This window comes from Chrysochloris asiatica, unplaced genomic scaffold (genome assembly GCF_000296735.1).
Source record: "Chrysochloris asiatica unplaced genomic scaffold, ChrAsi1.0 scaffold00419, whole genome shotgun sequence".
In the NCBI taxonomy this organism is placed as follows: domain Eukaryota; kingdom Metazoa; phylum Chordata; class Mammalia; order Afrosoricida; family Chrysochloridae; genus Chrysochloris; species Chrysochloris asiatica.
In genome coordinates this window covers 711,560-739,046 of record NW_006408937.1, presented here as the reverse complement: position 1 = coordinate 739,046, position 27,487 = coordinate 711,560, and the positions used below count along the sequence as shown (strand labels likewise).

At 43.9% G+C, this 27,487-nt stretch overlaps 1 protein-coding gene across 1 annotated transcript; it reads right to left on the bottom strand.

Annotated features, from left to right (window-relative positions):
- Window positions 1-4,580: 4,580 nt before the first annotated feature.
- Window positions 4,581-26,647, bottom strand: VBP1 (von Hippel-Lindau binding protein 1). Its single transcript, XM_006876843.1, has 6 exons — window positions 26,504-26,647; window positions 22,601-22,725; window positions 18,660-18,726; window positions 17,320-17,418; window positions 10,017-10,155; window positions 4,581-4,651 (listed from the first exon to the last, which is right to left on the bottom strand). The coding sequence occupies exons 1-6, from the start codon at window positions 26,597-26,599 to the stop codon at window positions 4,581-4,583; spliced, it is 597 nt and encodes a 198-aa protein (XP_006876905.1). The 5' UTR covers window positions 26,600-26,647.
- Between the last annotated feature and the right edge of the window lie 840 nt (window positions 26,648-27,487).

Here is a 27,487-nt window from a genome sequence, read left to right as displayed (position 1 = left end):
CAGCAATGAAGTTGGGATCTAAGTCCGACCACATTCAATAGACTCCTGTGAACCCGGGTGGAGACCTGGTTGGCCAGCAGTATGGCAAGACCTGGTGACTCCTGGACCCAGAGGCAATGACATGGCTGGCCACAGAGGACTAGAGTGAAAAGTGAAGCGTTCAGCTGATATGAAGTGAGGGGAGATGCACAAGAACACCCACACTTGACCTGGCTTCAATGGCTAGGTGATCAGAACTTGACTAGAAGAAGAAAGAAGAGGGGAAAATAAAAAGAGTGACGCACTACAGTTTGATGAACTTTACCTATATTTATAAGGAGCTCTGGTAGTGTAGTGGTTACAAATCGGGCTGCGAACCGCAAGGTCAGCAGTTCGAAACTACCAACTGCTCCGCAGGAGAGAGATGAGGCTTTCTGCTCCTGTAAACATTTACAGCCTTGGAAATCCTGTTCCGGGTCACTATGGGCCGGAACCAACTTGATGGCACTTAACAACAACAATAAACCTATACTTATGGATGGAGTAGCTCAAAAAAGGGAACAAATCTTTACAGCGAGGATCACTCCCACCTCTTTGGTACACAGGGTTGACAGGGATGGGCAACTTAGACATTGGCTACCCAAAATGGGGGGACTATAAAGGCAAGAAGTGACTGGCTTACAAGCTTTCAAGATGGAGCCTAGTTCCACACGGGGTGGGGGCGGGTAGAATCTCCACTGCATGTTTTCCAATCTGTTGGGACGGGACTAATGAAAGGAGATAGGAATATGACTCTTGTGGTACAATAGTGAATAACTGCCATCAGGACTGACTGTGAGGGTCGGAAATGTAAAAGTAGATGTTTCTTAACAAAAGGAGGGGAGTGATTGACTTTGCAGTCCTGGAGCAGAGGTCCATGGGACCATCAAGTGAGAAGAGTGGAGTGCGGAACCCAACCAAGAGAAGCAGTGATGCCAGAAATGGAGACAGAGATGATGATGTGGAGAGATGGAGTGGCTGGGGACTCTGGACCCAGGGATGGAGAGGGGCTGTATGTTGATGGCCTGGGGTAGGCTTGTGGGTTGTACCCTTTAGTTATTTGATGATGCATGGTCGGGACTGTAATCATTACAATGAGGCAAAATATGATAGGATGAATGTAAAACTGATGTTCTCCCATGTTGTTATTGTTAAGTACTGTAGAGTCGGTTCCGACCCATAGCGACCCTATACAGGGTATCCAAGGCTGTAAATCTTTACGGGAGCAGAAAGCCTCATCTTTCTCCCATGGAACAGCTGGTAGTTTCGAACTGCCAATCTTGAGGTTAGCAGCCCGTATTGTAACCCCACATAGTTCACAATACAACTTAAAAACAAAAGAAGGAAAAGATTGACTCGATGACGTGGACAGATGGAGCGGCTGGGGACACCGGCCTCAGGGAGGGAGAGAGGCGCTGTGGGGTACACCCTTTGGTTATTTGATGATGCAAGGAGGGGATTGTAATCATTGCAATGAAAAGAAATGATAGGATGAATGTAAAACTGATGTTCTCCCATGTAAACTATCACATTTTCACAATAAAAACTTTTTTAAAAAGGGAAAAAAAAAGAAATTGACTCAAGCAAGACACACTCTACACTAATTCATGTAACAGACAAACCATTGCCAAATGAGATTATAATATAGCCACAGGTATACAAGTTAGGAGTCTCGCTGTGGCGCTGTAGGATTAAACAGTAACCATGTCGGTGATTCAAAGCCACCAGTTGCTCCTTGGAAGCCCTATACAGGATGGCCATGAGTTGGAACTGACTTGAGAGCACTTAAGAACAACATAGAAGATTTACAACACACAGTTTTGAAGAACACAATTCTACCCATAACACATATGCTTATTTAACATAAGATAATAACAGTGCTATAATTTCTGACTCCATAATTTGATTTCTAGTTTTCTACTCTGTAAAAATCCTAAATAGAAAAAAAAAAAAATCATGTAAAAACCATGAACTGTTTTTGCTCCAGGACCAAGTTCAAAAGGCAAGGAGCAACAGGAAAAGAGGAACAATGGAAACGGGAAACAGGGAGACAAAGAATAAATGGTATTACACAGTGGAAAGAAATCGTGTATGAATTATTGAATGCAAAACCGATTTGCTCTGTAGCTCTTCACCCGAATCAAGATAAAAAGTTTTTAAAAAACATAAACTGCTGAGTCATTTGTCATTTGTAGTAGAAAAAAAAAGTTAGGATAACCCAAAGGTATACTTATAGGTGAAGGACAGTTTACTATAAATACTACTATGAGGTCCTGCTAACCGCAAGGTCAGTGGTTCAAATCCACCAGCTGCTCCTCCGAAGTCCTCCTATACAGGGTCACAGGAGACAAAAAACCACAACCAGGAACAAAATAAAAGGATGTTGATGTAGTTGTTGTTAAGTGCCATGGACTATGTTGATGTAGTAACACTATGTAATAGACAAATTCATCACTGGTTTAAGTGATGAAACCAGACATAGAAACATTAAGAGGGACAGCAAATGAAACTGAAATTGTATCAATGCGCTAGACTGCAAAGTTGGTTTGAACCACGAGGTCAGGTCGGTGGTTCAAGGTTACCAGCCTTTCCTAGGAAACCCTATACAGGGTCGCTATGGGTCGGAACTGACTCGACAGCACTTAACAACAGCAACAACATACTAATCAGGGAGCACTCTGGTAGTGAAGTGGTTATGAGATGGGCTGCTAACCTCAAGGTCAGTAGCTCCGAACTCCCAGCGGTTCCATGGGAGAAAGATGAGGCTTTCTGCTCCCGTAAAGATTAACAGGCTTAGAAACCCTATGCAGGGTCGCTATGAGTCATAACCAACTCCACGGCACATAACCACCACCACCCACCACCATATGGCAATGTAGGATAAGCCCTGGACTGCTAACCACAAGGCCAGTATTTAATACCCCCAGCTGCTCCTCAGAAACTCTATACAGGTTCGCTGAGTTGGAACGGACTGAATGGCACTTAACAACATGCCAGTTAGGATTAAACTTGAAAACACCATGGTTAAATCAAAATGGTTAGTTCTTCTGTAAACATGAACCATGAGAATAAAGTAACGTCATTTTTGCTCTTTAATTCATTTTACTAAAGACTTGTTTTTCTACATTCCTTCTGATGGCTGTTGTTGAGGAGCAGTTGGTGGGTTTGAACTTCCAACCTTGTGCTTCATACATAGTCCAGTGCTTATACTACAGCACCACACCAGGCTATTCCTAGGATTACCTAAAAAGTCATATTTAGATTTTCACAAACTTAGATTAAGACAAAATAAAATCTTCTGGGCAAATCATTCCTGTCTTAATAGTAACAGAGAACTTTTATACCAATATACTTACCATAATAAAGGGGAGAAATGCCACTTAATGTATCTCAAGAAGTTTACAGACCTCAATTTTCAGACATGGGAATTCAAAATGAAAGCATGAAAAGAAAACCTACATCAAGCAATTTAAGGATCTTTCAGATTACCTTCTCTATTCCTTCCAAAGGGATTCTATGTTGTTTCCATAAACAGACGTTCTTGAGAAATGCTAGCTAAATGCCCAATAAATTTTACAAATGTGAAAAGATCCACGTTAACGTTAAAACCACTAACAATGAAAAAAAGTGTCACGCCATAGTTTGAACTTCATTATTTTAATATCATGAAATACAAGTACAAAACATTGTACAAGATCTTACTACGTGAAGAAGGAACAGCACATTTGTAAAGTTTTCACTAGAACCTGTATCATCTAGTGCTAGCATGTATTCAGTCTCGCGAATAGAAAAGCTTACAACTCTTTTCCATCGCCGATTGACACTGATCTTATTAATATGCCTGGTAAGCTGCTTTGGAGAACCGTTAATAAATAGAAATCACTTTAGCCGAGAGTGCTGAGCTGGTAATCTTCTTTCACATCTGTCGAGGTCCCCTATGCTGCCATCACAAAGACACTGTGCACTTGTTTGGGATAAGAAAATGTGTGATATCAATAGCCCCCTTCCTGTTTACAAAGGCAAATTACCATTTCCTAAAAAGTTCAGAATATTACGACAGTTATTGGTTAACCAGTAATTCATGGAACCCCATTTACATCAGACAAATCAACAGCCAGAGCCTTAAAACTCCACATGTGCTGAAGAAAACCAAGTCTGTAAATACTGAAACTGTCTTTCCTACCTCTAAACTGGTTTAACCACATCAAATCAGAGCAACATCAACCCATAAAGACAAAGTAAACTGTGCTAGTAACCAAGCATTTAGTTTGTGGCCATTTCAACTTGGAGTTTCCCTATGATAAACAAAATATGATGAAAGCAGCATTTATTTTACTGGGAAATGTGGAAAAAAAATTACAACCCTGCTAATCTCACAAAACACTGGAAAATAATTTTTTTTTTTTATAAATAAAATGGCATTTACGTTTTAAAAAATTTTTAATTCTCATTCTTGCTGCTAAAAATAAATCATTCAGTTATGCCAATCTTCAAGGATAAACTTGGAGATATTTAAAATAACATATGTTTGGAAAATGGAACCACATTTTTAATTGCCAACATTATGCTTTGTTCTTGGTAGAATCATCTTTGTTTCTTCTTTTGACATCCCAGTTATAAACCCTGGCCATATCTGCAAGGGTTGTCAAAGAAAAGGCAAATGCAGTTCTAAAACCACAGAAATTAAAAAGACAAATACTGGTAACAACTAGTCTTGTAAGTCACCTTGCTACAATACCAAACTACTGGAACGAAATTCCGCCAAAACCAAATCAATCATCTTTTAGCCTATTTAGTCAGGGGTGGTGTTTCATGTAACAAATATGTCAAGTTTTAAAAATAGCCCCTTATCCTGACATTGCTAAGATCCTTCAACACTTCCCCTGCTATATAAGGTTGAAATCAATACAATTACTAGTAATCTTCTGTTTCACTCTCTAGTTTCACAGGACATTCATTCAATGTAGTTAACTCTACTGCTTCAGAGGCAGCACTGGACAGAGCCCGGAATACAGCTCTCTCCTAGAGCTTATCTTCCAGTCTAAACTCGGGGTCTCAGAGACTGAACACACCCGCTCCCTCCCAGGCACACACTATCAACAAGGGCATTTCTGCCACCTTGCCAGGCTCATCTTAGAGGACTTCCTTTGCTGAGGTTCCTATAGCTCCCCAGTCTCTGGATTCTTTTTGGTCTCACACTGAACACCTTTTCCTTTTTATAAGCACCAGCGATGCCTTGGCCCCAGACACACCTGCCTTCCCTCACACAAGCACTAAACATGAGGTAAAGAATAATTACGAGCTAATAACGAGGGTCTTGGTGTGAGGTTGTAGGGTCAGCAATGGACTGCTAATTATAAGATCGGTGGTTCAAACCCAACAGCCGCTCCTCAGAAACCCTAGACAGAGTCACTATGAGTCGGAACTGACTCCACAGCCCTTCACAACAACACTAACTCGGGTTATTGGCATAAAGTACACTGGGGGTTGGGCAGGGCAGGGAGAGATGATTGGCACGAAATGAGACTGACTGACGGGGCGGGGGGCACTTCATCAAGTACCTATTTGTTGTTGTTAAGTGCCATTGAGTCATAAAGAATCAGTGAAGTATTTTCCCCAGAGAAATAAAAATAAGATTTGTGATTTGATTTGATTTAGTACATGGTGTGAAGGACTGACGGGAGGTTGTACACTAGAGGCTTGATGACAGAAACAATCATGAGGCAAGTTTGACACAAATGCTGTGGCTGATCGCATCTCAGTTGTGAGGCAGACGTAAAAGTGACGGATACCAAGAGATACCTGTTGGCTGGGTCAATGAGTGTGGTAGAAAGCCCCAAGGAGACTTGGCTGGAGAGGAAAGAACCAGACACCAGCCTTCTCCATCCTGCACAACCCCCCACCATCTCTTTCCGCTGCTAATCTAAACCCTACACTGCCTTTAAAAGCAGTTCAAACTTTATCTTCTCAAGCAAGCTGTCCGTGAACGAACTCCAGTTCACATCTGTCTTTCCCTAGCTTTAAATTGAGGCGCTCTGGTGGCACGGTGGTTAAGTACGGAGTTACTAATCAAAAGGTGGGCAGGTACAGAAAGATGTGGCAGTCATCTACTTCTGTAGAGATCACAAATGGGGTCACTCTGAGGCAAAATCCACTCAATGGTATACAGCAACAATTTCAAAGGGCCTTGGTGTTGCATACATTAACCTGTATCTTGGTATGAAATGAACACTGAACAGTTTTGCATGTGTAGTGCTAATGAAGGACGACTTTTGGGCATTGATTCCTTCACCAGCCCTCTGCCCCCTCTGGCTTAGACTACAGGAGAACGTCACTTCCAGGGCAAGATGGCAGAGCAGGTAAGACAGGTTGAGCAACCTTTCTGCTGCAAGGACATGGGAGAGCAAGTGAAACAGATACAGACGGTGATCCTGGAACCCTGAGCTTCAGAGGACAGGCTAGAGAGCTAGACTAAGTGTCAACTAGAGGAGGACACAGACAAGTGGGCCTAGCATGGCCATCATGCTAGAGGTTGGGGGGGGGGGGGGCGGTTCTCCCTTGTTCCCAGCACCTCCTAGTGGGCAGTGGCTTGGCCAGTCCCTGTCTTCGCTCACCTGACAGTGGTAACCCTCCTTCCCCCCACATCTGGAACCTTGTGCCCACATGACCCAGTCATATCCATACCAAGGGCCACACCACTACCCACTCCTGTACAACCTGATCAACGATAATCAGCAGCCAACATCAGACACACCCACTGTGAACTACGCTACACAAACAGCAAACAAAGAGCTGCGTGCACAAATCCAGTCTCTATCGTACCTACCAGGAGACAGGTGGCCTGGGAACACACCAACATACAATCATCAATTACATAGCAACATGACACCAATATGTATCAGAGACAACAGTCAATTTCAGCTTACACGAAGAAACAAAACAACTGACCAAAATCCAGAGTCTGAAAATATAATACCAGAACTACTCAATAAGGAATTCAGAAGAATGCTAGTTAGGGACATTTAACAGACTGAGAGAATGATCGAGAAAAGTGCAGATGAAATCAAGGAAAACATAGGCAAAACTTTAGAAGAATTCAGGAAAACACTACAAGGACACACAACAAAATAAATGGGGAAAAAAAGTAGAAACAACACAAAAACTGCAACTAGAAATGCAGAAGATGAATACTAACATTTCCGAAATAGATAATACACTGAAAGGGCAAAGAAGTAGAACTGAATCAATGGAAAGCTGAATTCATGAACTTAAAGACACATCTCTCAACAGTCAGGTGCTAGAGGAACAATCAGAAAAAAGAACAAAAAATCCAAAGAAAATCTAAGAATTATGTGGGAGACCATCAAGAATAATTACTTACATTTGATCGGCATTCCAAACAAAACAAAAAACAGAGAAAGTTAAACCGTTGTTGCAAAAAAAGTTCCCTAAAGTGAAAGATAATCCATTCAAAACAGTTGAATGAACTCCAAACAGGATGTTGTTATCATTAATTCCAAGTAGTGACCCTGTACAAGGTTTCTGAAGAGCAGCCTGTGGGTTTGAACTGCAGACCCCTGTGGTTAGCAGTCCAGTGCTTATCCTACAGCACCACATCAGGACTCCCCAAACAAGATAGATTCCAAAAGAAAATCACCGAGACATATTATTATCAAACTTTCTAAAACAAAAGAAAAGGGCAGAATCCTAAGAGAAGCTCAGGAAAAACCAAAGTTACCTACAGAGAACTAGTAAGACTAAATTCTGGTTTCTCAGCAGAAACCATACAAGCAAGAAGATAATGGGGTGGCATATATAAAGCTCTGAAAACAAAAATTGCTGATTAAGAATCATATACCTAGCAAAACTGTCCATCATATATGACAAAATGAAGGCATTTCCAGATAAGCATAAAAAAATAATTTGTAAAAAAACAGACCAACCTTACAAAAAGTACCACAGGGAATTCTTTGGACAAAGAATCAATAAACCTGTAAAAGTGAAAACAAGGAATCAGAGACACTACTTTAAAAACAACAAAGAACAGTGTAGTTATAGAACTTCTAAATAAAGAGGAAATCACGTAGACTTCAAGAAAAAAAAAAGTAAGCAAATAAAAATAAAGCCACTGTAACTCTAAAAGTATACCACACTCCAAAAACGGGGAGTAGTTCATGTTACAGTCCAGAAACAGAAGACCCTATGATCCATCAAGGGAGAAGAGCAGGAACGTAATACAGGACCTCACCCAGAGAAGCAGTGGCACCAGAGATGGAGGCAGAGATGAGGACATGGAGAGAGAGAGCAGAAAATTATGTGGAACAAAGAATCTAGTAATACCACAAAGAAACACACAGCAAAATTACAGCAATCAATACATACCTATCTACAATAACACTACATATAAATGGATTAAATGCATCAGTCAAGAGACAGAAAATAGTAGAATGGATACAAACTTTGGTACATACACACTACAAGACGTTGAAGAATAATGATGAATCTGTGAAACACACCTCACAACATGGATGAACCTGGAGAACATTGTGCTGGGTGAGTGAAATTAATCACAAAAGGACAAAGATTCCCTAGGACCACCATCAAAGGAGAAGCGCACAAGCGGAATACGGGACCTTATCCAGAGAAGCAGTGATAAATGCAGAAAAGACTGAAGCTCTCAAAGACTTCATTTTGCTTGGATCCACAATCAATGGTCATTGAAGCAGCAGTCAAGAGATGAAATGAATGTAGTGCATTAGGCAAATCTGCAGCACAAGACCTCTTTAAAGTGTTCAAGAGCAAAGATGTTAGTTTGAGGACTAAAGTGTGCCTGACCCAAGCCATGGTATTTTCAATAGTTTCATATGCATGTGACAGTAGGACAGTGAAAAAGCAAGATCAAAACAGAATGGATGCATTTAGATGATGGTGTTGGCAAAGAATGATGAAAGTCCCATGGACTGCCAGAAGAACCAACCAATCTGTCTTGGAAGAAATACAGCTAGAATGCTTCTGGAAAGCAAGAATAGCAAGCCATTTCATCTCTTGTTCTTTGGACATGTTGTCAGAGGGAGCAGTCCTTGGAGAAGGACATCATGCTTGGCAAAGTGGAGGGACAGTGAAGAAGAGGAAGACCCCCAATAAGGTAGAGTGACACGGTGACAGCAACACTGGGCTCAAACCTCAGAACAATTGTGAGGATGCTACAGGACCAGACAGTGTTTCCTTCTGTTGTGCACACGGTTGCTGTGAATTGGAACTGACTCAATGGCACCTAACAACAACAGCGGTGTAAGTGAACCTTTGGCATTCTGTTCAATTAAAATGCATTGATCTAAAAAATTTTTTTAAAAAGTATACAGCACTCTACTCCGAGCCGTAGCCCAACCCCAACCACTAGGCCCAGTCCTAACCAACATAACCCTAACACTACAGGAAGTCCTAGGCTTAACCTATGCCTAGTCATAGTCCTAAGCCTAGCCCCAACTCACTCCTTCCTCATCTCCCTCAACAACCCTAGGGGGCAGGTTTACTGTCTTACAAAGTTGCTAAATATACTTGGAAGAAAAGTGTTCATTTTCAAATGTGAATTTGCTGTCTCCACACCTGCACATTTCAAATTAATCTATCTTGAAAGCTAACCGAAGTATTACCTCCAAATATGTATATAGTAGTCTAATTTTGCAACCTCTCATTAGCTCATTAGAAGGAGCTCTGGTAGCATAGTGGTTACGAATCAGGCTGCCAACCTTGAGGTCAGCAGATCGAAACTACCAGCGGTTCCGCGTGAGAAAGATGAGGCTTTCTGTTCCCGTAAAGATTTACAGCCTCGGAAACCCTGTGCAGGGTCACTATGAGTCAGAACCGACTCCACGGTACTCAACAACAACATTAGCAGAAGAGCAAGAACATTTATCTCAAAACTACAAGTAAGAAGGGGAGAAAAAAACTTACGACTTTTCACTTCCCCCATCCCTTGTTTTGAAAAGAAAGGATACTGACTTCTGTGGTAGTAAACTGATCTCGAAGGAAGTCTAGGTCTTCCTCAAGAGAATCAAGATTCTTTGTAGCAGTTGACAAATTCTTTTCCAGCAGTGCCTGAGCTTCATCAATATCATATTCAAGCATTACATTGGCCTAAAGAGAGAAAAGGAATGACAATTATAAACATTTACAGTGATTTACATATAGATAAGAGCAGAGCTTGGCAAATTAGGGCCCTCAGGCCAAATCTGAGCCCCTCCCTACTGTTATAAATCCAGTTAAAGTGAACTCCTACTAGGTTCCATTAATTTACATATCATCCATGTCTGCTTTTGGGCTACAGTGTTATCCACAAAGCTGAAGGCATTTACTCTTTGGCTCTCTACAGAAAACATTTGCCAACCCCTGGCTTAGTGAATATATTTACATATACTACAAGGGAACGTCAAAAAGCTTGTGGCAAAATTCCATTCACTTTTCATTCCATTTTCCCACAACTTTTCTGAAGCCCCCTCATATTTCAAAACCAACAGGGTTACTCATGGTGGACAAGTTTCCAGGGAACGTCCAGATGAAGGGAGACTACAAATGCCTGAAGACTGCCTGATCGTCTGGCAGCACATGAGTCAGGACAGGGCAATGCTCCATCCTGTTAGACATGAAATCGCTGTGAGTGAGTTGGAGCCAACTGCCAAGGGCCAGGGGAGAGAGAATGCAGTTACTGCTGAGTTTGGAAATGGATAGCGGTGATGGCAGTACAACATGGTGAGTGAACAGAATCCATGTTAATGAATCATACTTAAAAACAGGTAAAAGGCAAAGTTTTTATTCTATGTATTTTAGCATGATAAAAAAGTTACACCCAATTATCTGTGCCCTGATGAAAACTATACCACGAACAGATAATAAACATGCAGAAAACCGTAAACAAAGCAGTATACCTGAATCTGATTAAGCCAACAACCAATTTCTAGAAAATACAGTGCTCAGAGGAACATGTGAAATCACACCATGAGAATACAATCAGAGGCACACACTGTGGAAGACTTGGGTGCTCAGAAGAGGGTGTAATTAATGAAAGATTCAAGGAACGGAGAGCCACTGCAAACTCTTCTAATCAAAACTGATCTTCCCTGATTAACTGCCCTGAGGACACTGGTTCCAACTCAGAGCTACCCTGTACAACAGAACAAAACACCGCCTGCTACTGTGCCAGGCTCACAATTTCTGCTGTCACTGTGCCACTCCATCTCACTGGGGGGTCTCCCTCTTTGTTGATGCCCTCCACCTGACTAAGTATGATGTCCTTCTCCAGGGACTGGTCACTCCTGATGATAGGTCCAAAGTATGAGAGACAAAGTCTGGCCCTCTTGGCTTCTAAGCAGCATTCTGGCTGCACCTCTTCCAACACAGATCTGTTTGTTCTTCTGGCAGGCCATGAACCTTTAATAATCTTCTCCAACACCCTAACTCAAATACATCAGTTCTACTACAGTCTTCCTTATTCAGTTCCAACTTTCACATGCTTATGACTGGGTTTGCCTAGCCAGCTCCAATTGCATCAGTCAATTACCTTAATAAATTTATTATATATGCCTGAGTGGGTTTTTTTGTTTGTGTGTTTTTTAAAAAAAAGCTAAAATGGATAAAGAGAAATACTTTTAACTGATGGTACATGGAGGGGATTATAATCAATGTAATGAAACAAGGTATATGAATAGGTGAAACGTGAAACTGATGATGTGCCCTGTAAACTTTTACGCAATCCACAATAAAAACCTTAAATTAAAAAAAAAAACAAAAAACTATGCAGCCACTTTAGCTGATTCTCAATACTACGTGGTGGTGTGTCGTGGATTTGGTTTCGACTCATAGTGACCCTGTGTGGGGTTTCCAAGACTATAAATCTTTAAGGGAGCAGAAAGCCTCATCCTTCTCCCATGGGACCGCTGGTAGTTTTGAACTGCTGACCTTAGGGTTAGTAGCCCGACTCACAACCACTACGCTACCAAAGCTCCTTCAGTATTCTGTGGTTGCTGTCACTTTCGTGATCTGACGTAATGATCCTCTAAGTCCTGACTTGTATGGCTTCATGAGGCAGCCTTAGGTCCGGCTAATTAAGATCAATGAGAATTGTGAGGCTGGCTCAGGACTGGGCAGTATTTCCTTCTGTGCAAGATTAGAGTGGGACGCTGCGCCCTTAGGTCACAGCCCTGATCTGATGTAAGGGGGGTTTTCCTGGGCTGTGGCACGCAGCACCTTTTACCTTACAAAAGATAAAAGGAGGGAGAAGTAAGCAGAAAGAGAGGGACCTAATATAACCAAGAAATAAAAGAGTCGGAAGCAGAACCCATCCTTCGGGAATGAGGAACTCCTAGAACCAGGGGGAAATTGATGCCAAGACACATGTCGGTCCACAAGGAATACCAGGCCCACAGATGCTGATGAGATGAGAACTTTTCACCAGAGCCAGCAGGGAGAAAGCCTTCCTCGAGAACAAACACTGGGACTTCGGACTTTTTTGCCTCCTAACCTGAGAGAGGTGTCCTGGTGTGGCACTGCAGGCTAAGCACTGGACTGCTAACTACAAGATCAGTGGTTCAAAACTAACAGTCACTCTCGCAAACCTTATGCAGGGTCGCTATGACAGCACTTACCACCACCACCAAACTGTGAGAGAATCAAGTTGTTTGAGCCATTCACTCGAGAACTGAGAGAGCGGACAAGTGTAGAAGAGGGCCATCTACAGCCACCTTCCAGCCACTAGCAGCATTCTCCTGACTCCTACCAGCACCGGTTCATAATATGGTATGTGTTCTTCTGTGATCGTCTCTTGTGATCACCGAATTCCACACCCCCTCCTGTACCCCTCCCAGTCTTTGTAGTCTGTGATTATGTCATGAGGCAGAGCTGACCTCAATGCAAGATTGTCCAAGTGAACTTAATTCGAACAATGAGCCCTTCAAAAACAGAGAACTTTCACAGCTGGTGGCAAAAAACTCAGTCCGAGAGAGCTGAAGTGAAATAATTTCATAAACCACTACTGGCTTTCAACATGAAGCCAAGGAAAACAGGGGGCCTTTAAAGGCTGAGAAATAGTCCCTCCTTAACAGTCAGCTAGGAAATCGGACCCTCACTCCTACAAACAACAGGGATGAGCCTAGAAGTGGATTCTTACCCAGAGCTTCCTTTAAGAAGTACAGCCTGGCAGAAACCTTGCTCTCGGTCTTACGGAGCCCTGGGCAGAGACTACCCGGGCAAGCCTCCAGACTCTGACCTACAGAGCATCTACCAATTGAGCTGTGTCCTCTACCCTACCACCAAAACCAAATCTACATGAAAGAAATATTTATAATTCATTTCAAGTCCTAAGTCTTGTGACCTTATTTGGAAATAGTTTTTCTTTCAAATAGTTATGAGTCAAGTTTACTCGAGGTATAGGGTGAGTCTGAATCCCTTCTGTACTATGTCTTATAAAAAAGAACAGGCAGAGACACACAGGGAGAAGACACCACGTGAAGATGCATTGTAAAACCAAGGAACATTAAGGCTGGCTAGGACCCACCAGAAACTGGAAGAGAGCTGTGGAGCAGTTCCGCTCTGCCAGTCCTGAGAAGAAATCAACAGTCAATACCCTGAGATCAGACTCTCCGCCTTTAGAACGACGAGACAATAACTAATGGTCTCTTCTCCTAAGCACCCACTTTGCGATACCGAGAGAGACAGAGAGAAGAGTGGAAGGAATGTATGTGTTCAGCCTAAGCAATTTCTGCACATCCCTACCAGCGGAGAAGACTTCTGATTGCTTCACAGCCTCCAAAGACACAGTCCCAGCCATTCTGGTGGCTTTAACTTGCATTTCCCTGTCTACTAATGAAGTGCAACAACTTTTCATATGTTTAGGGGCCACTCAGATAGCTTCCTTTAAAAAAAAATGTCCATAAGTCACTACAGGAGTCCTGGTGGCGTGCAGGCTGATGGTTCACTTAAATAAGCTTAGAAACAAACACAATTACATTAGAAAAGTACAAGATGTTGAAAAACTTGAAAGAACACCGAGGTAAAAATTTAAATGATTACATTAAAAATTAAAACATCAGAAATACCAAAAACAAATGACAAGTGACAGAAAAGGAGACAATATCTGAAATGTATAACAGAAGAGTCTGTATACAAAAAGAACTGAAAGTCTACAGAAAAAAGAATCCCATAGAAAAATTAGTAAAGGAAACAAGCAAACAGAAGAAAAACTTCAAATAAACAGCTAAAAATGGTAAGATACCATTTTCACCTGTTAAACTGTCAAAAATGTTTAAAGGTGGTGTGTCTATGAATAAAATTATAATTTCTATATGGAAGAAAATGGAAATCCTTTGTCTTTTTGGAGTACTTTGATCATATCCACTGAAATCTTAAGTGTGTATACCCTTAAGACCCAGCAATCTGAAATCTGCAGGAAGCATAGAAAAAGATGCCTTGTTTGCACCTGTTTATATGCACAAACATGTTCTCTGCTCATCACTTAAGACACTTGGAAATATCATGGCATAGCCCAGAGTTTGTTCTTGCTGTTGGTGTTAAGTACCACTGAGTCGATTCCGACCCATAGCGAGCCTGTATAGGGTTTCCGAGGAGTGGCAGGTGAGCTTGAATCACCAACATTGAGGTTCCAAGGACGTTGCTGTCCAGTGCATTCATCCAGAACTCCGAGCAGACCTCTCCAGGAAGTAACAGGTCCCAGCTACCATTAACCTTTACCCCACACAGTTTTCCGAAATGAAGAAACAGCATAACCTACTGAAGAGGAAGAACATTTCTTGTCGTTGGTGGTTTTCAGGCAGATGCCTTGGGTTCTGTGGACAGAATTGATGAGGTGAACCAAAGACAAGGGGAATTAGATAGCCTACAAGTGCTGAGAGTTGTTCAGAATTCTTAAGGTAAGCAGCCTGCAAACGCATGACCGAAATCATTAAAAGTGGCTTCATCTGGGGACGGAGCAGTAGACCTGTAGCTTCCCATTGTAAGGCTTTCGGTCCTGTCTGATCTTTTAAACCATACGCATGCATAAATCTAATTTTAAATCATTCACCCAACAAATATTTACCAAAAAATATTTGTTGGGTGAATGATTTAAAATACATTAAAATACAACAAAAAAAAAGATACGTGCCAGACATTCTTCTAGGAACTGGAAACACAATTCCTCACTTACATTCAAGCAGGGAACACAACAGTAACCTAATAACCAACACACGGATCCATAATATGTCAGGGAGTGATCCATGCTCCAAAGAAAACCAGGGCAAAAGGAGGAGACCCAAGAAGACACTGTCAGCAGATGAGTCAGGGCAGGTCTCGAGAGAGACAGCTAATATCTTAAGAACTCAAGGCTGTGTGTGTGAAGAGAAGGGATAGGACTTTAAAAGGACTTTGCTGGTGGCTCAGGTGGTAAGAGGAGAAGCAAAAAATCAACACATCTCAAGAATTATTTTTTGCAGGATTGCTATATGCCAAGCATTACAGCCCTACCTGCATGTACTTACATTCTGATCGAGGAAGTCGGGGAAAACAGGCAACTAACATGTGGTATGTCATATTATCATTAGTGCTATGAGGAACAATAAAGCAGAACAAGAGCAATAGGAAGTGCCAAGCAAAGTGAGTCTTTAACAAGGATGGTCAAGGAAGACTGAGAAGGTGACATCTACACAGAGACCTGACAGAAGTAATCGATACCTGGGAAGCATGTTTCAAACAGAGCAAACAACCAGAATAAAGACCACATAGGCCATCATGAAATCGGTCCAGCCTGAAGCCCAGTGTGGCTAAGGCCAGAGAAATCATGGTTACCAGACTTGTCATCCATCCAAAAACCAATCTGGGTTTTCCCTTTAAATGAGATCAGAAGCCCTTGAAAGCTTTTAGGCAGAAGCAAACAAGTAGGTCAGTCATTCTTCCTGTAGTCCTGGTGGGAGGCAATGGTGACTTGGGTCAGAGTAGCAACAGCAGAGATTTTGAGAGAGAAGTTTCTGGACTCTCAATATATTTTGAAGATAGAGCTAAGAAGATCTGCTGATGAACTGCCTGAAAAGAGAGAGGGGTCGAAGATGACTCCAAGGGCTACGTTGTGAGCAACCAGAAATGGTTTGCCATTTCATGATGGGGAAGAGAACGCAGGGTTAAGGAAGAAATCTCAATTCAAGGGTTCAAATAAGAGGTATAGAATCAACGAAAGATCGAATGAGCTAGAGAGCTCAGGGAAAAAAATGCAGCGAAAGAGAAGAAGAAGAGTTATGAAAGCTAGAGTAAAAGCAATGAAACAAGTTATTCTGAGAGAGAGAAGACAAGCCAGAGGAAGCCACAAACAAAATGAAAAAGACCAAATATTTGAAAACTATACAAACACAGAAAATAGGATTGACACTGAAAACAAAGGAAATTCAAAATACGCTTATTTAATTATTCCCCAAGAAGATAATAAAAGAAATGGAACAAAAAAAATATCCAAAAACATAATGAAAACCATCTTTCCTAAAATAAACATCTGAATTTTGTGAATTCAAAGGTAACGCCATTTCTAGAAAAAAAATACTGAAGATCCATCAACACTGAAACACATTCAGGTATGGTTTACCGAGTGTGGAAACTCTAATTGTGGACTACAATGTGACAGTTGTACAGACACTAACAATAATATAACTAACAAAAATCAGGAGCTAGAACTAAGAAATACGGAAGCAAGTTTCCACGTGCTAATCGGCTCGTCTTTCACCCAATGGCCTCATAAGACTTTCCTTCCAATCAGCTGAGAGGGGAGAAAAAAAAATACAAAAAGAGGAGCAAAATACTAAAACCACAGGTCAGGTCTTGGAAATCATCTGAAACTATAATATACAGATTAGAAAATGAACTCTACCTGCAAGGTCTCTGTAATCATCTTTTCCTCCACAATTTTACAGGGATATTTGTAGAACTAATAAGCTCTCATGGGGAAGACACATTTACCATAAGTTAAGCAATGCTATTCTATTCCCTTTCCTACACTGTTACATGCAAGATACAGAAGATGGGGAGGGTTTGGGTCAGTTTGGTTTTGACTGGGAGACAGAGACTTGAGCATGTCTTTGCTGTGATCATTAAAAGTTGGAAACTTCTAAAGACAGTCTATTTTCACTATGAACCATTTGAATTCCACTGTTTCATTGCTTCCACAATCAAAGGGAAATAGGCAACAATACTGTTTGGTTGGGAAAGTAAGTGAGCGAGCTTACAAATGTCAGCTGAGGAAGCTATGCTATGTCTGCTATAGTTACTTACCCCCAACCACAGACACACTTTATCAGTAGGAGGAACTGAAGCTTTGCAGTACAGATTATCTGCCAATAAGAATCTGGTTTCCAGCGAATTGGTGGACTCCTTAAAAAAAATAAAAAGAAAAGAAAAGCTAGTACCATAAACAGGCCCATCTGATCGATCCCAGGGTTATTAGGGAGAGATTCCTGCAGAGTAAAGCGTAGCGAGAGACGAGACATGAGCATTTACGCCAGATGGCTGGGCGTAGATTCTGGCTCAGAGGTTACCAGCTGTATAAACTTGGCAGGACATGTGCCCTGTTTCAGAGCCTTCGTCTGTAAAATGACACTACTAATTGAAAATCCCTGGAGTGCTGGTGTGGCACTGAAAGATAAGCACTGGACGGCTAACTGCAAGGTCAGCAGTTCAAACTCACCAGCAGCTCCTTGGAAACCCTGTACAGGGTCACTGTGAATTGGAATGAACTCGATGGCACACGACAACAAACTCTGCATACCTGCCAGGAGTCAGAATCTACTTGATGACAACTCATAACAACAAGCAATAGTCCCTACACTTCCGAGGGTTGTGGTCAAGACGGAATACAAATGTACACACACACACACACACACAAACACATGCATGCAAAACTGTAAAGATCTGAATCAACTCAATGCACTGGACAAGAGTTAGCTATTATGATTACTTCAAAAGATTGGTGCACAATCAAGTAACAAATCCAATACGTATAGAAACAATCAGTTGAATAAAATAAACTCAGAAAATGTAATCTTGGCAGCCTGCTTTGAGCTAATGAAGAGCAGATTTAAGACTCGTGGGAGAAAGATGAGGCTTTCTACTTCTACAAAGATTTACAGCCTCGGAAACCCTAAACAGGGTCACTGTGAGTCGGAACCAACTCTAGTGCACTTAATGACAATAACAGATAAAGATTCCGAAGACTCTCAAATACAGTTCTGCCACTAGCTAGTAAATCTCTCTAGAACTATTTCCTCTACTGTAATATGAGACCATGTAACAGAATCATTTCCAGCTCTATAACGCTTTTACTCATTCCTTATTTGTTAAGGAGATGATACCTTAAAACAAGACAATGTCTTTCTTTCTCTAGAACATTTTCAAATTGCATTCCATTTTTACAAATACTACATACAAGTAAAGTAACTCATGAAGTATGGGCCCTAAAATGAAATCTGACTTGTGGGAAAAGCAATCATGTCACGTTGATCACAGAAGCACACTGTCGGTGGGACATGAGATGTGTGCTAAGGCAAGCAGTCAGGACAAGCAAACAGCAATGGCCGCCCTAGTTCACTCATTCTTACACACAGAACCGTACTCACTTTTTTCTTCTGCATGTATTTAAGAATTTCTAAAGTCTGCTTAATTTCCGGAATCTGACCTTTTAGCCTGTGAACAAGAGAAAAGGTTAAGTTAATATTCCGAGGTAAGAATAAAACTCCAGGATACATCTTGTTAGCGCTCTGTTTTCTGTTTACAAATATAAGACATATAATAGCAAATAATATGGAATGAATGCGCCGTTGTACAAAGGCCTGCTCCAGATGTCAAACATCCCATTACTATTTAGCCATGACCTTCCACAGAGGTGATCCAGAGGTTTCACATTTGATTTGAATTGCATTTTAAACAGATGAATTTTCACACTAAATTTAAATATAATGTGTTCCAATAATGCTGGCTTTATCGCCACAGGTTCCCTCTGCACGTATGCCTTCTGTGTACAGGTACAGTTCAGTGAGACCCTTAAGTGACTGTTACAGTAACAGGGGAAAATCAGCTCATGTCACTCCCTCTCCCTAAAAATCCCCGGACTCCGGACTCGGCCCTATTTCCTATCTGCACAGCGTGTGTCCCCTTCTAACTTACTATACATCTGGCTAGAACGTCAGCTCTGTGAGGGCCACAGTCTTCCATGTTTTGTTTAACTGGTGAACTCTAAGAGCCTGGCACATTTTAGGTGCAAAGTAAATACGAATGGAACGGAAATGAATGTTTGTTGTCTATTCCCCCCACTAGACTGCAACTCGCAGAAGGGCAGGAGTTTTATCTGTTTGGTTCATTGATGTAGCAGTGTCCATGAGTAGGAAGGCTACAGCTAGGTACAGTCATTTTCACCCTCCTCCTTTAGGCCGAAGGCTCCAACTAGAGCAGACAACTACAGCCAGCGCTGTAACTCACCCATGCCCCCCTCTACTCTAGTACTCCCATCCGCAGGCCAACAGTCTATGCTTTCCTCCATCATAAAAAACATCCTCAACTTTACCTCCCCATCCCCTTCTCTCCTTTTTATAGCAAAACTCCTCAAAACTGTCCATATTCAATGTCTCAATTGCCTGTCCTCCATTCTTGGGAATCAATACCCGTTATCCCTAAAAAAGGCTCATGTCAAGGCCACTAGTGACCTCCTTGCTGCCTAATCAGTGGGCAAGCCCAGGAGCACGTGACACTCCCCTCATCCGGAAAGACTTCTGGTTTTCCTCCTGGTGTGGAACTGCGGCATAAGCACAGGACCTTCTGGTCAGCTCGAACCTCATGGAAGGCAGTTCCAACCACCAGTCACTCCTCAGAAACCCTATAATGGGTCAGCATACTTGGAACCAAGAGCACTTAAGAATAATTGTTCCAATGCCTCAAGACTTGGTCCTGAGGTCCACCTTCTCTTCTCTATGACCTCTTTGCTTTATTTTTGTGTTGTAACTTTTCCTTGTGATTTGAAGTGAAGGTTTAAAGACAAGATCATGTTGACATTCCACACATTCTACACTTTATTTCATCTCCATGATGACACTCCCTGTGGCTTCCCTTTCATATCTTATAGTTCACAAATGAACAACCTTTGCTTTATTCTTTTCAGATAAACATAAACTTTCAGTATTACACAAGGAGGACAAGCCCATTGTAGAAAACTAATACAGGTAATGGAAAATAAAAATGTCTGATTCCACCACCTAGAGATTACCACCACTATGTGGCAATGGAGGATAAGCACTCAACCGCCAGGTGTTTGATCCTCAAGGCTGGCAGTTCAAACTCACCAGCCGCTCCTCGAAAACCCTACACAGGGTCACTACGAGTTGGAACCGACTCGACAGCACTTACCAATAACAACAGTGTAGATTCTTTCCAGTATTTCTGTGCATATGTACTCTTGGTGTGGCACTGTGGGTAAATGCGCTGGACTGCAAAGTCGGATTGAGCTGCAAGGTTGGTGGATCGAGGTCACCAGCCGCTCCTTGGAACCCCTATGCAGGGTCACTCTGGATTGGAACTGACTCAACAGCACTGAGCAACAACAACAAGGACTTTCCATCCTGAATACTCAGCCTGCATCCCAGTTCCCCAGTTCTTACTGCCATAGAAGAGGTGCCAAACTCAGAAACAACCTTCAAGACTTTACACGGCGATCTCGTCCTCTTGGGAGCTTGCCCTCAAATTCCTGGTCCACCTCTAGAGCACGCCTGCCCCTCACTGTATACAACCATGTCTACTGTTATGCTTTCTGCATATCTATCATCCCCACCCGTGGATTGTGTCCTTGCTGAAAGCAGATACTGCACCTCATTTCACCCAAAACATTAGCTGGCACTCTGCTGACTGACCGAGAACATTTTTATAGTCCCACCAGCCATGTATGAGGGTTCCAGGCTCTACACATTTACAGGGAACCAAAGGGAAAGTGCTGGTGTGGCGCTGTAGGATAAGGTCGGCAGTTCAAGCCCACCAACTGCCCGCTCCTCGGAAACCCTATACAGGGTTGCTATGAGTCGGAACTGACTCAAAAGCACTTAACAACAACAACAATAAAGGGTTAAACAAGGATAACCTTGTCTTGGAGAAGTCATTGGACAAACGGAAAAGTCAAGCTGTTAAGATCATAAAGGGTTTGGTATACAGTCTTCACTAATCATTCTATTCCGTTTTCGCATTCATTCGAACAAACACCTACCATACAACTCAACCAGTCCACTTCTAGGATGTATTCAAGAGAAATGAAACCCCAAAAATTGAAGCGCTAACCCCAGAGACTATGCCTCCTAAACGCCCTTCAGGCCTGGAACTCAACTTTCAGCCAAACAGCAACGTGCACTCCTTAGAACAGGCGTGGTGGGGAAAGTCAGGTCCATGGGCCATATTGGTGGTGGTGGTGTTAGTTAAGTGCCCTCTAATCTGTTCAGTGAGACGCACAGAGAACCTGAGTTATCGTGCAGCGCCACAGCACAACTCCCGTGAAATCATCTGGTCTGGCCCTGCCAAGACAACCGTAGCTCCAGCCATCACACTGTTGTTGCTAAGAGCCGTGCAGTCAGTCCCGACTCACAGCAACCTTGCAGCATAGGATTTCCAAGGAGCGGCTGGTGGGTATGAACCGCCGACCTTGTGGTCTAGTACTTTAGCCCTCAGTATCTCACACGAGGATTCCAGCCATCTCAGTGTTGTTGCTGTTCAGTACTGTCGAGTCGGTTCCAACTCATAGCCACCCTGCATAGGGTTTCCAAGTAGCATCTGGTGAGCTTGAAACACTGACCTTGCAGTCCAGCACATTAATCCACAGCGCCACACCAGGAGCCATCACGTTGTTGTTGTTGTGATGTGCCCTGGAGTCGCTTCTGACCATAGTGACCCTGTCCAGGGTTTCCCAGGCTTATCCCACTGAGTTGATTCTAACTCCTAGCAACCTATAGGACAGAGGAGAAGTGCTCCATGGGCTTTCTGAAGCTGTGACTCTTTCTTCCATGGAACAGCTGGTGGGTTCAAATCGCTGACATTATGCAGCCCAACGCATAACCATGGTACCAGCAGGGCTCCGACTTGAAAACAGGCTAACGGATTTGACTGTTACTACTGACTGACAGTGACTCTGTATAGGGTTTCCAAGCAGCGGCTGGTGAGTTTGAACCACCAACCTTGTGGTCCAATGCTTTATCCCACAGTGCCCAATGGGTGGGGGGGGGGGGGGGGAAGGCCAGTGGTTGCCTCTGGGGGCAGGAGCTGGGGACACAGCTGATCTGAAAAGAGTAGGAGGGGACTTCTGAAGTAAGGGAAATGTTCTATACATTGATCTAGGCAATGATTACAAAGTGGACATATTTGTTAAAATCCATCAAACTGAACAGTTCAAATCTGGACTTTTGGTGAATGTAAAATATGCCTTAATCCCCACCCCTCCCTCCCCCTGCCCCCAAAAAACACACAAAAAAGCAAATATTCAAGCAATATAAAATTTTGAAAAATAAAAAAACTTGGAAAATTTTGAGCTTACCTCCTTTTCTTTTGAGCAAGGTTGAGTTCCATAAACTTATACTTCTGATATTGTTCATCCAACTTCTTCAAGACTACATCTGCAGTCTCATTCCCAGGCTGCTTCATGAAGGAATCGACATCTTCCTTTAGTATAAAAAGATTTTTAAAAAAAGGTACTGTAAACTTAAATGTTGTTGTTGTTGTTGTTAAGCTGGCAGCCTGATTCATAACCACTACATTACCAGCAGTCCTTACTATATCTTAATTGTACCTACAAAAAGTCAAAGACCATTTCAGACAAGACCCATTCATTACGTAGCTAATTTATCCTTCCTTTAGTCTCTCTTATTTTATTTTTTATCAACAAATAAGAAAACAAAGATGCTCTTGCATACCCTACGTGGTGGTTCACACTCAAAAGCCACTCCTCAGAACCCTTATACAAGGTATGGTTCAGAAATGCACTTAACAACAACAGTCCATGACTCAATGCTAATTAACTAAGAAAGAATCTGGAACTAGATGAAAAAAGCAGAAACTTGAAGGGGATTCTAAAAGCATCTTCTAGTACTTTAAGTATTTTCTGAAATTGATGCTTATTTTTCATCAACCTTATTTTAGTTTTCTAAGAGACTGTGGAAGAACAGCTTAAGACCAAGGACTTTTAGATCATTATAAATAACTTAAAGTCAATTTTCTTACAGCTTCTGTGATTTCTACAGCACTCTTCTTATCCATGGAGTCTTGGTGTGGTACTATAGAATAAGCACTGGACTGCAAGGCTGGTTTAAACCAAAGGTTGGTGGTTCAAACTCACGAGCTGCTCCTCGGAAACCCTACACAGGGTCACTATGAGTCAGAAATGACTCAATGACACTTAACAACATTCCTATTCATGCTTAATAGCTATCAGGAAGTATTTTAGCTGAAACCAGGCAGGATGAAAAAGGAGAATCACAGCCAAGGAGTACAGTATGATGCCATCAAGCTAGAAGCACCTTGAAAGGAAATGAAAAGATGAGGCTGAGAGTGAATGACTGAGCTTTTTCTGTGTGAAATGGAGATGCTATATCTATCTAAGTACCAGAAACTTGTCTGGAGTCCGGGTGTGGCGCGGTGGGTTAATGTGCTGGACTGCAAAGTTGATTAGAACAGCAAGGTCGGCACTTCAAGCTTATCAGCTGCTCCTCGGAAACCCTATTAACAGGGTCACTCCTGGGTCGGAACTGGCTCCACAGCACTTCACAACAACAACAACAACAATCGCAGCACCTGATACAGGTGATGAGGAGCTTCAAGTCCAGCAGTCAGAATGAACAGCAGCAGCATGGGATTGTGGTAGAGTGACAGGTGTTGCCTGGTTTGAATCCTGGCTTCACCACTCACGAGCTAGGTTGACCTTGTTGTTGTTAAGTGCCTTTGAGTCAACTCCAACCCACAGTGACCCTGTTGGCTTTAGGGAAGTTATATAACCTCTCTTTGCCTCACTTTGTCCATCTGTAAGAAGGAAATGAAGGAATCTTTTCCTCGCAGGGTATTAAATGAGTTAGCATGTTCTGAAATGTTTAGGAGAGTACTCAATAAATAGGAGCCATGGCACATCGGTAATTCAGTGGTCAAGTTCTCACCTACCATGAGGGAGACCTGTCTGTCAATTCTGCCAATGGAAGTTTACATGTTGCTATGATGCTGACAAGGAAGAAAGTCTTGGGACCTACTTCTGAGAATCAGCCATTGAAAAAACCCCACCGCAGTATTCGAATGAACTACGCTAGGAGAAGGGGGGATGGGGAAAGGCAGAGGGCTAACAGAAAGGGAGCCTGGGTGGTAGCGGGTTAAGTTGCTGCCCGCAAAGTCAGCGGTTCAAACCCACCAGCTGCTCCAAACGAGGCGGCTGAGGCGGTCTGCTTCCAGAGCAGACCTAGGGAGCAGTCCTACTGACCTATACAGTCGGAACGGACCTGATGGCAGCGGCTTGGTTTGCTTTTGGTTTTATCAAAATAGGAGCTCTGGTAGCGTAGTGGTTACGAATCGGGCTGCAAACCTCAGGGTCAGCAGTTCAAAACTACCAGGCTTTCTGCTCCCGTAAAGATTTACAGCCTCGGCTACCCTGTACTGGGTCCCTAGAAGTCAGAACCCACTCCAGGGCACATAACAACAACATCATGGTTCCAATATGAAAGAACACCCACCTACTTCTGAAAACGTGGCAACGATTTAGGGGAGGGAAACAAAGGCATTTTAAGGTAAAACTGTATAAAGTCCTGAGATGAAGTTCATCCTCTTGAATTCGGTCTGGGAACAGCACGAATGCCGTGTGTAAGGGGCAGAACTACCCTGGGCGGCAGCCTGGTACCAAGCGGAGTCCCCTGCAGAGCCCTTTCAACTGCGAGCTCGCAAACCCTGGGCAGGGTCTCTCTGGGTCGGAATGGACTCAACGGCACTTCACAACAACCAGCTGAAAGGCTGGGTTTTCAAAGCCACCCAGAAAGAAAGTTCTGGACAATCCTAGGGGGCAGTTTTACTGGGCACGAACGGGGTTGCCACGAGTGGAGACTGAATGGGAATTGACGGAATGGCAACCAGCAACCGCACTCGCCTCCCTCCAGCATACTGAGACCCATAAAGGCTGGAAAGCCCCCCCAAGACCCGCCTTCAAATCCTAGCTACTCCACTTCCGGTCTCTGCGACCCAGAGCAAGTTACTCCGGGGCTATGGGCTTTAGCTTCAGCATCTGCAAAATGGAAATCAGACTAATACTCCCCTGCTCAGTAAGCACTGGCCTGCTAACCTCAAAGCCGGCAGTTCAAACCCACCAGCCGCTCCTTGGAGACGGCCCTTAACAACGACACAGCTTTACTAAATCCTTCCAAATGGGCGGGCACACAGTAAACACTCAAATAGTATGTATCAAGGGCGATGCTGTGGTTGTTGGTAAGTGCCGTGGAGTCGGTTCCGACTCATAGCGACCCTGTACAGGGTTTCCGAGGGTGTAAATCTTTACGGGAGCAGAAAGCCTCATCTGTCTCCCGCGGAGCGGCTGGTAGTTTCGAACTGCTGACCTTAAGGTTCGCAGCCCGATTCGTAACCACTGCGCTACCATGGTTGAGAAATAATTCTAACTAAATGGCTCAGTGAAAAAACAAACAAAGAAAGAGTTACGAAATTTTCTAAGAAACGCCAATTTATCAACGGAAGTTGGTCTCACAGGCTTTTGGGGACCTTGAGACACCATCAGCAGACCAGGTAGAAAGGAAATCAGGATGCCACCAGGCCGCCGGGCTGCACCGCTGGCCACGGCGCCCTGCTTCCTCCAATCCCATTCCGAAAGCGGACCCAGGGTCGCCATGGGGGCCAGGCACACCACACCAAGCAGCCAGGCTCCTCTCCCTCGGGCGACTTCCAAGTGCGTCCCCCACCTTTTCGCTCACGGCCATTCTCCCTCCACTAAGTTGTTAGAAAACGCTGACCCTCAAGCCAAGCAGGATCACCTCCGGGGCTCGACTCCCAAAGCGCCCCCCGGCTAAAGCTAGGTCCCTTCGCAGCTCGGAAAGGGCACAGGCGCCTTGACCTCCGTGACCGTCCCGGGCCACGGCGTGCCTGCCACAGACACTGTCCTGCCCGCCCAGTTCCCGGTCTCACCAGCATCTAGGCTGAGTCCAGAGCTCTTCAGCACCTTCTCGTGTCTCCAGAACCCCAAAAGCTGCGGCCGCCGGTCCCTCGGGTCACCCCGCCCCGCGTCCCCTGCTCCCTCGAGACGCAGTTCCTCAGGGTGGGCCCCAGCAGAACTCAGCCCGCCTCGGCAAGGCATGGCAGAGCCGCCGGACTACTCCCTCCCTCGGCGCTACGCTCAGCTCCGGCCCCCAGCAAGGGTCAGGCCGCGGTCTCAGGCCGCGGAGCCGAGGAGCGGCCTGCCGCTTACCACAAACACGGCCTCAGGAATCCCCAGGTGAACCCGTCGTCCATTCCCTGTGGCCGCTTCTCCTGAACCAGCAGCAGCACCCTTAGCGGCCGCCATCTTGGTGAAGCGCGACTGACTCCCAAACCGCCAACCCGCCCGAGAGCCGTGATTGGTTCACCCGCCCCTGCAAACCCGCCCCTTTGCAATGAATCTGTGTCGCCATTGGCGCCTGGGAAGAAGCGGCTATTCTCGCACATTCGCCCAACCTCCGGGTGCCGATTGGCTGCTTGAAGAGTGACAAGCGTGGAAGCGGCTGCCAAGAAAAAGATACGGGCTTAGGGAAGGACCAATACGCACCTCTGTGATACGTCTCAGTGATTTTGTGGATGGGTCGGGCTGGAGGGTCCCGGGAATAGGCAATCAACCCAGACCCCACCCCACCCCACCCCAGAGCTGGCAGCACCACCCTCCAGAATGGCATCCCGAGCTACCCTAACTCCTCTCGGACGCGAAAGTACCTGGGACCCAGACGCCGACCATGTGGGCTAGACCTCTGTGCCTTTCAACATCCCAGGGAGCTACCTGCTCCTGCCAGGGGACTTCCTTTGTCTCATGGACTGAAGCCACTGGCCCGATTTTGGTCAGTGCTCCTCCCATCTCGTAGTGGCTACAAATCGGGCTGCGAACCGCAAGGTCAGCAGTTCGAAACTACCCGCTGTTCCGCGGGAGAAAGAGGAGGCTTTCTGCTCCCGTAAAGATTGACAGCCTCGGGAACCCTGTACAGGGTCGCTATCAGTCGGAACCGATTCCACGGCACAGAACAACAACCTCCCGTCTCCCGAACCTTTGTGGACACCACCTTTGATCAGAATCTTGTCATACCAGCTCAGAGGTTTCCAAACTTACTTTACATTTAAAAGTCTGTGAATTCTACATACACTTCTAGGCTCACAGACTTCCCCAGCATCGCCCGCCCGTACACCACTTTGAAAGAAATGCTTTTTT

Excerpts from the sequence above, each read along its gene's own strand:
- VBP1 (XM_006876843.1), bottom strand. The coding sequence starts at position 26,599 with ATGGCGGCCGCTAAGGGTGCTGCTGCTGGTTCAGGAGAAGCGGCCACA. Across the intron at positions 17,419-18,659 it reads AATACATGCAGAAGAAAAAA|GAGTCCACCAATTCGCTGGA; the intron begins GTGAGTACGGTT and ends ATTTTTTTTAAG. Across the intron at positions 10,156-17,319 it reads AAGTGTGTCTGTGGTTGGGG|GCCAATGTAATGCTTGAATA; the intron begins GTAAGTAACTAT and ends TTCTCTCTTTAG.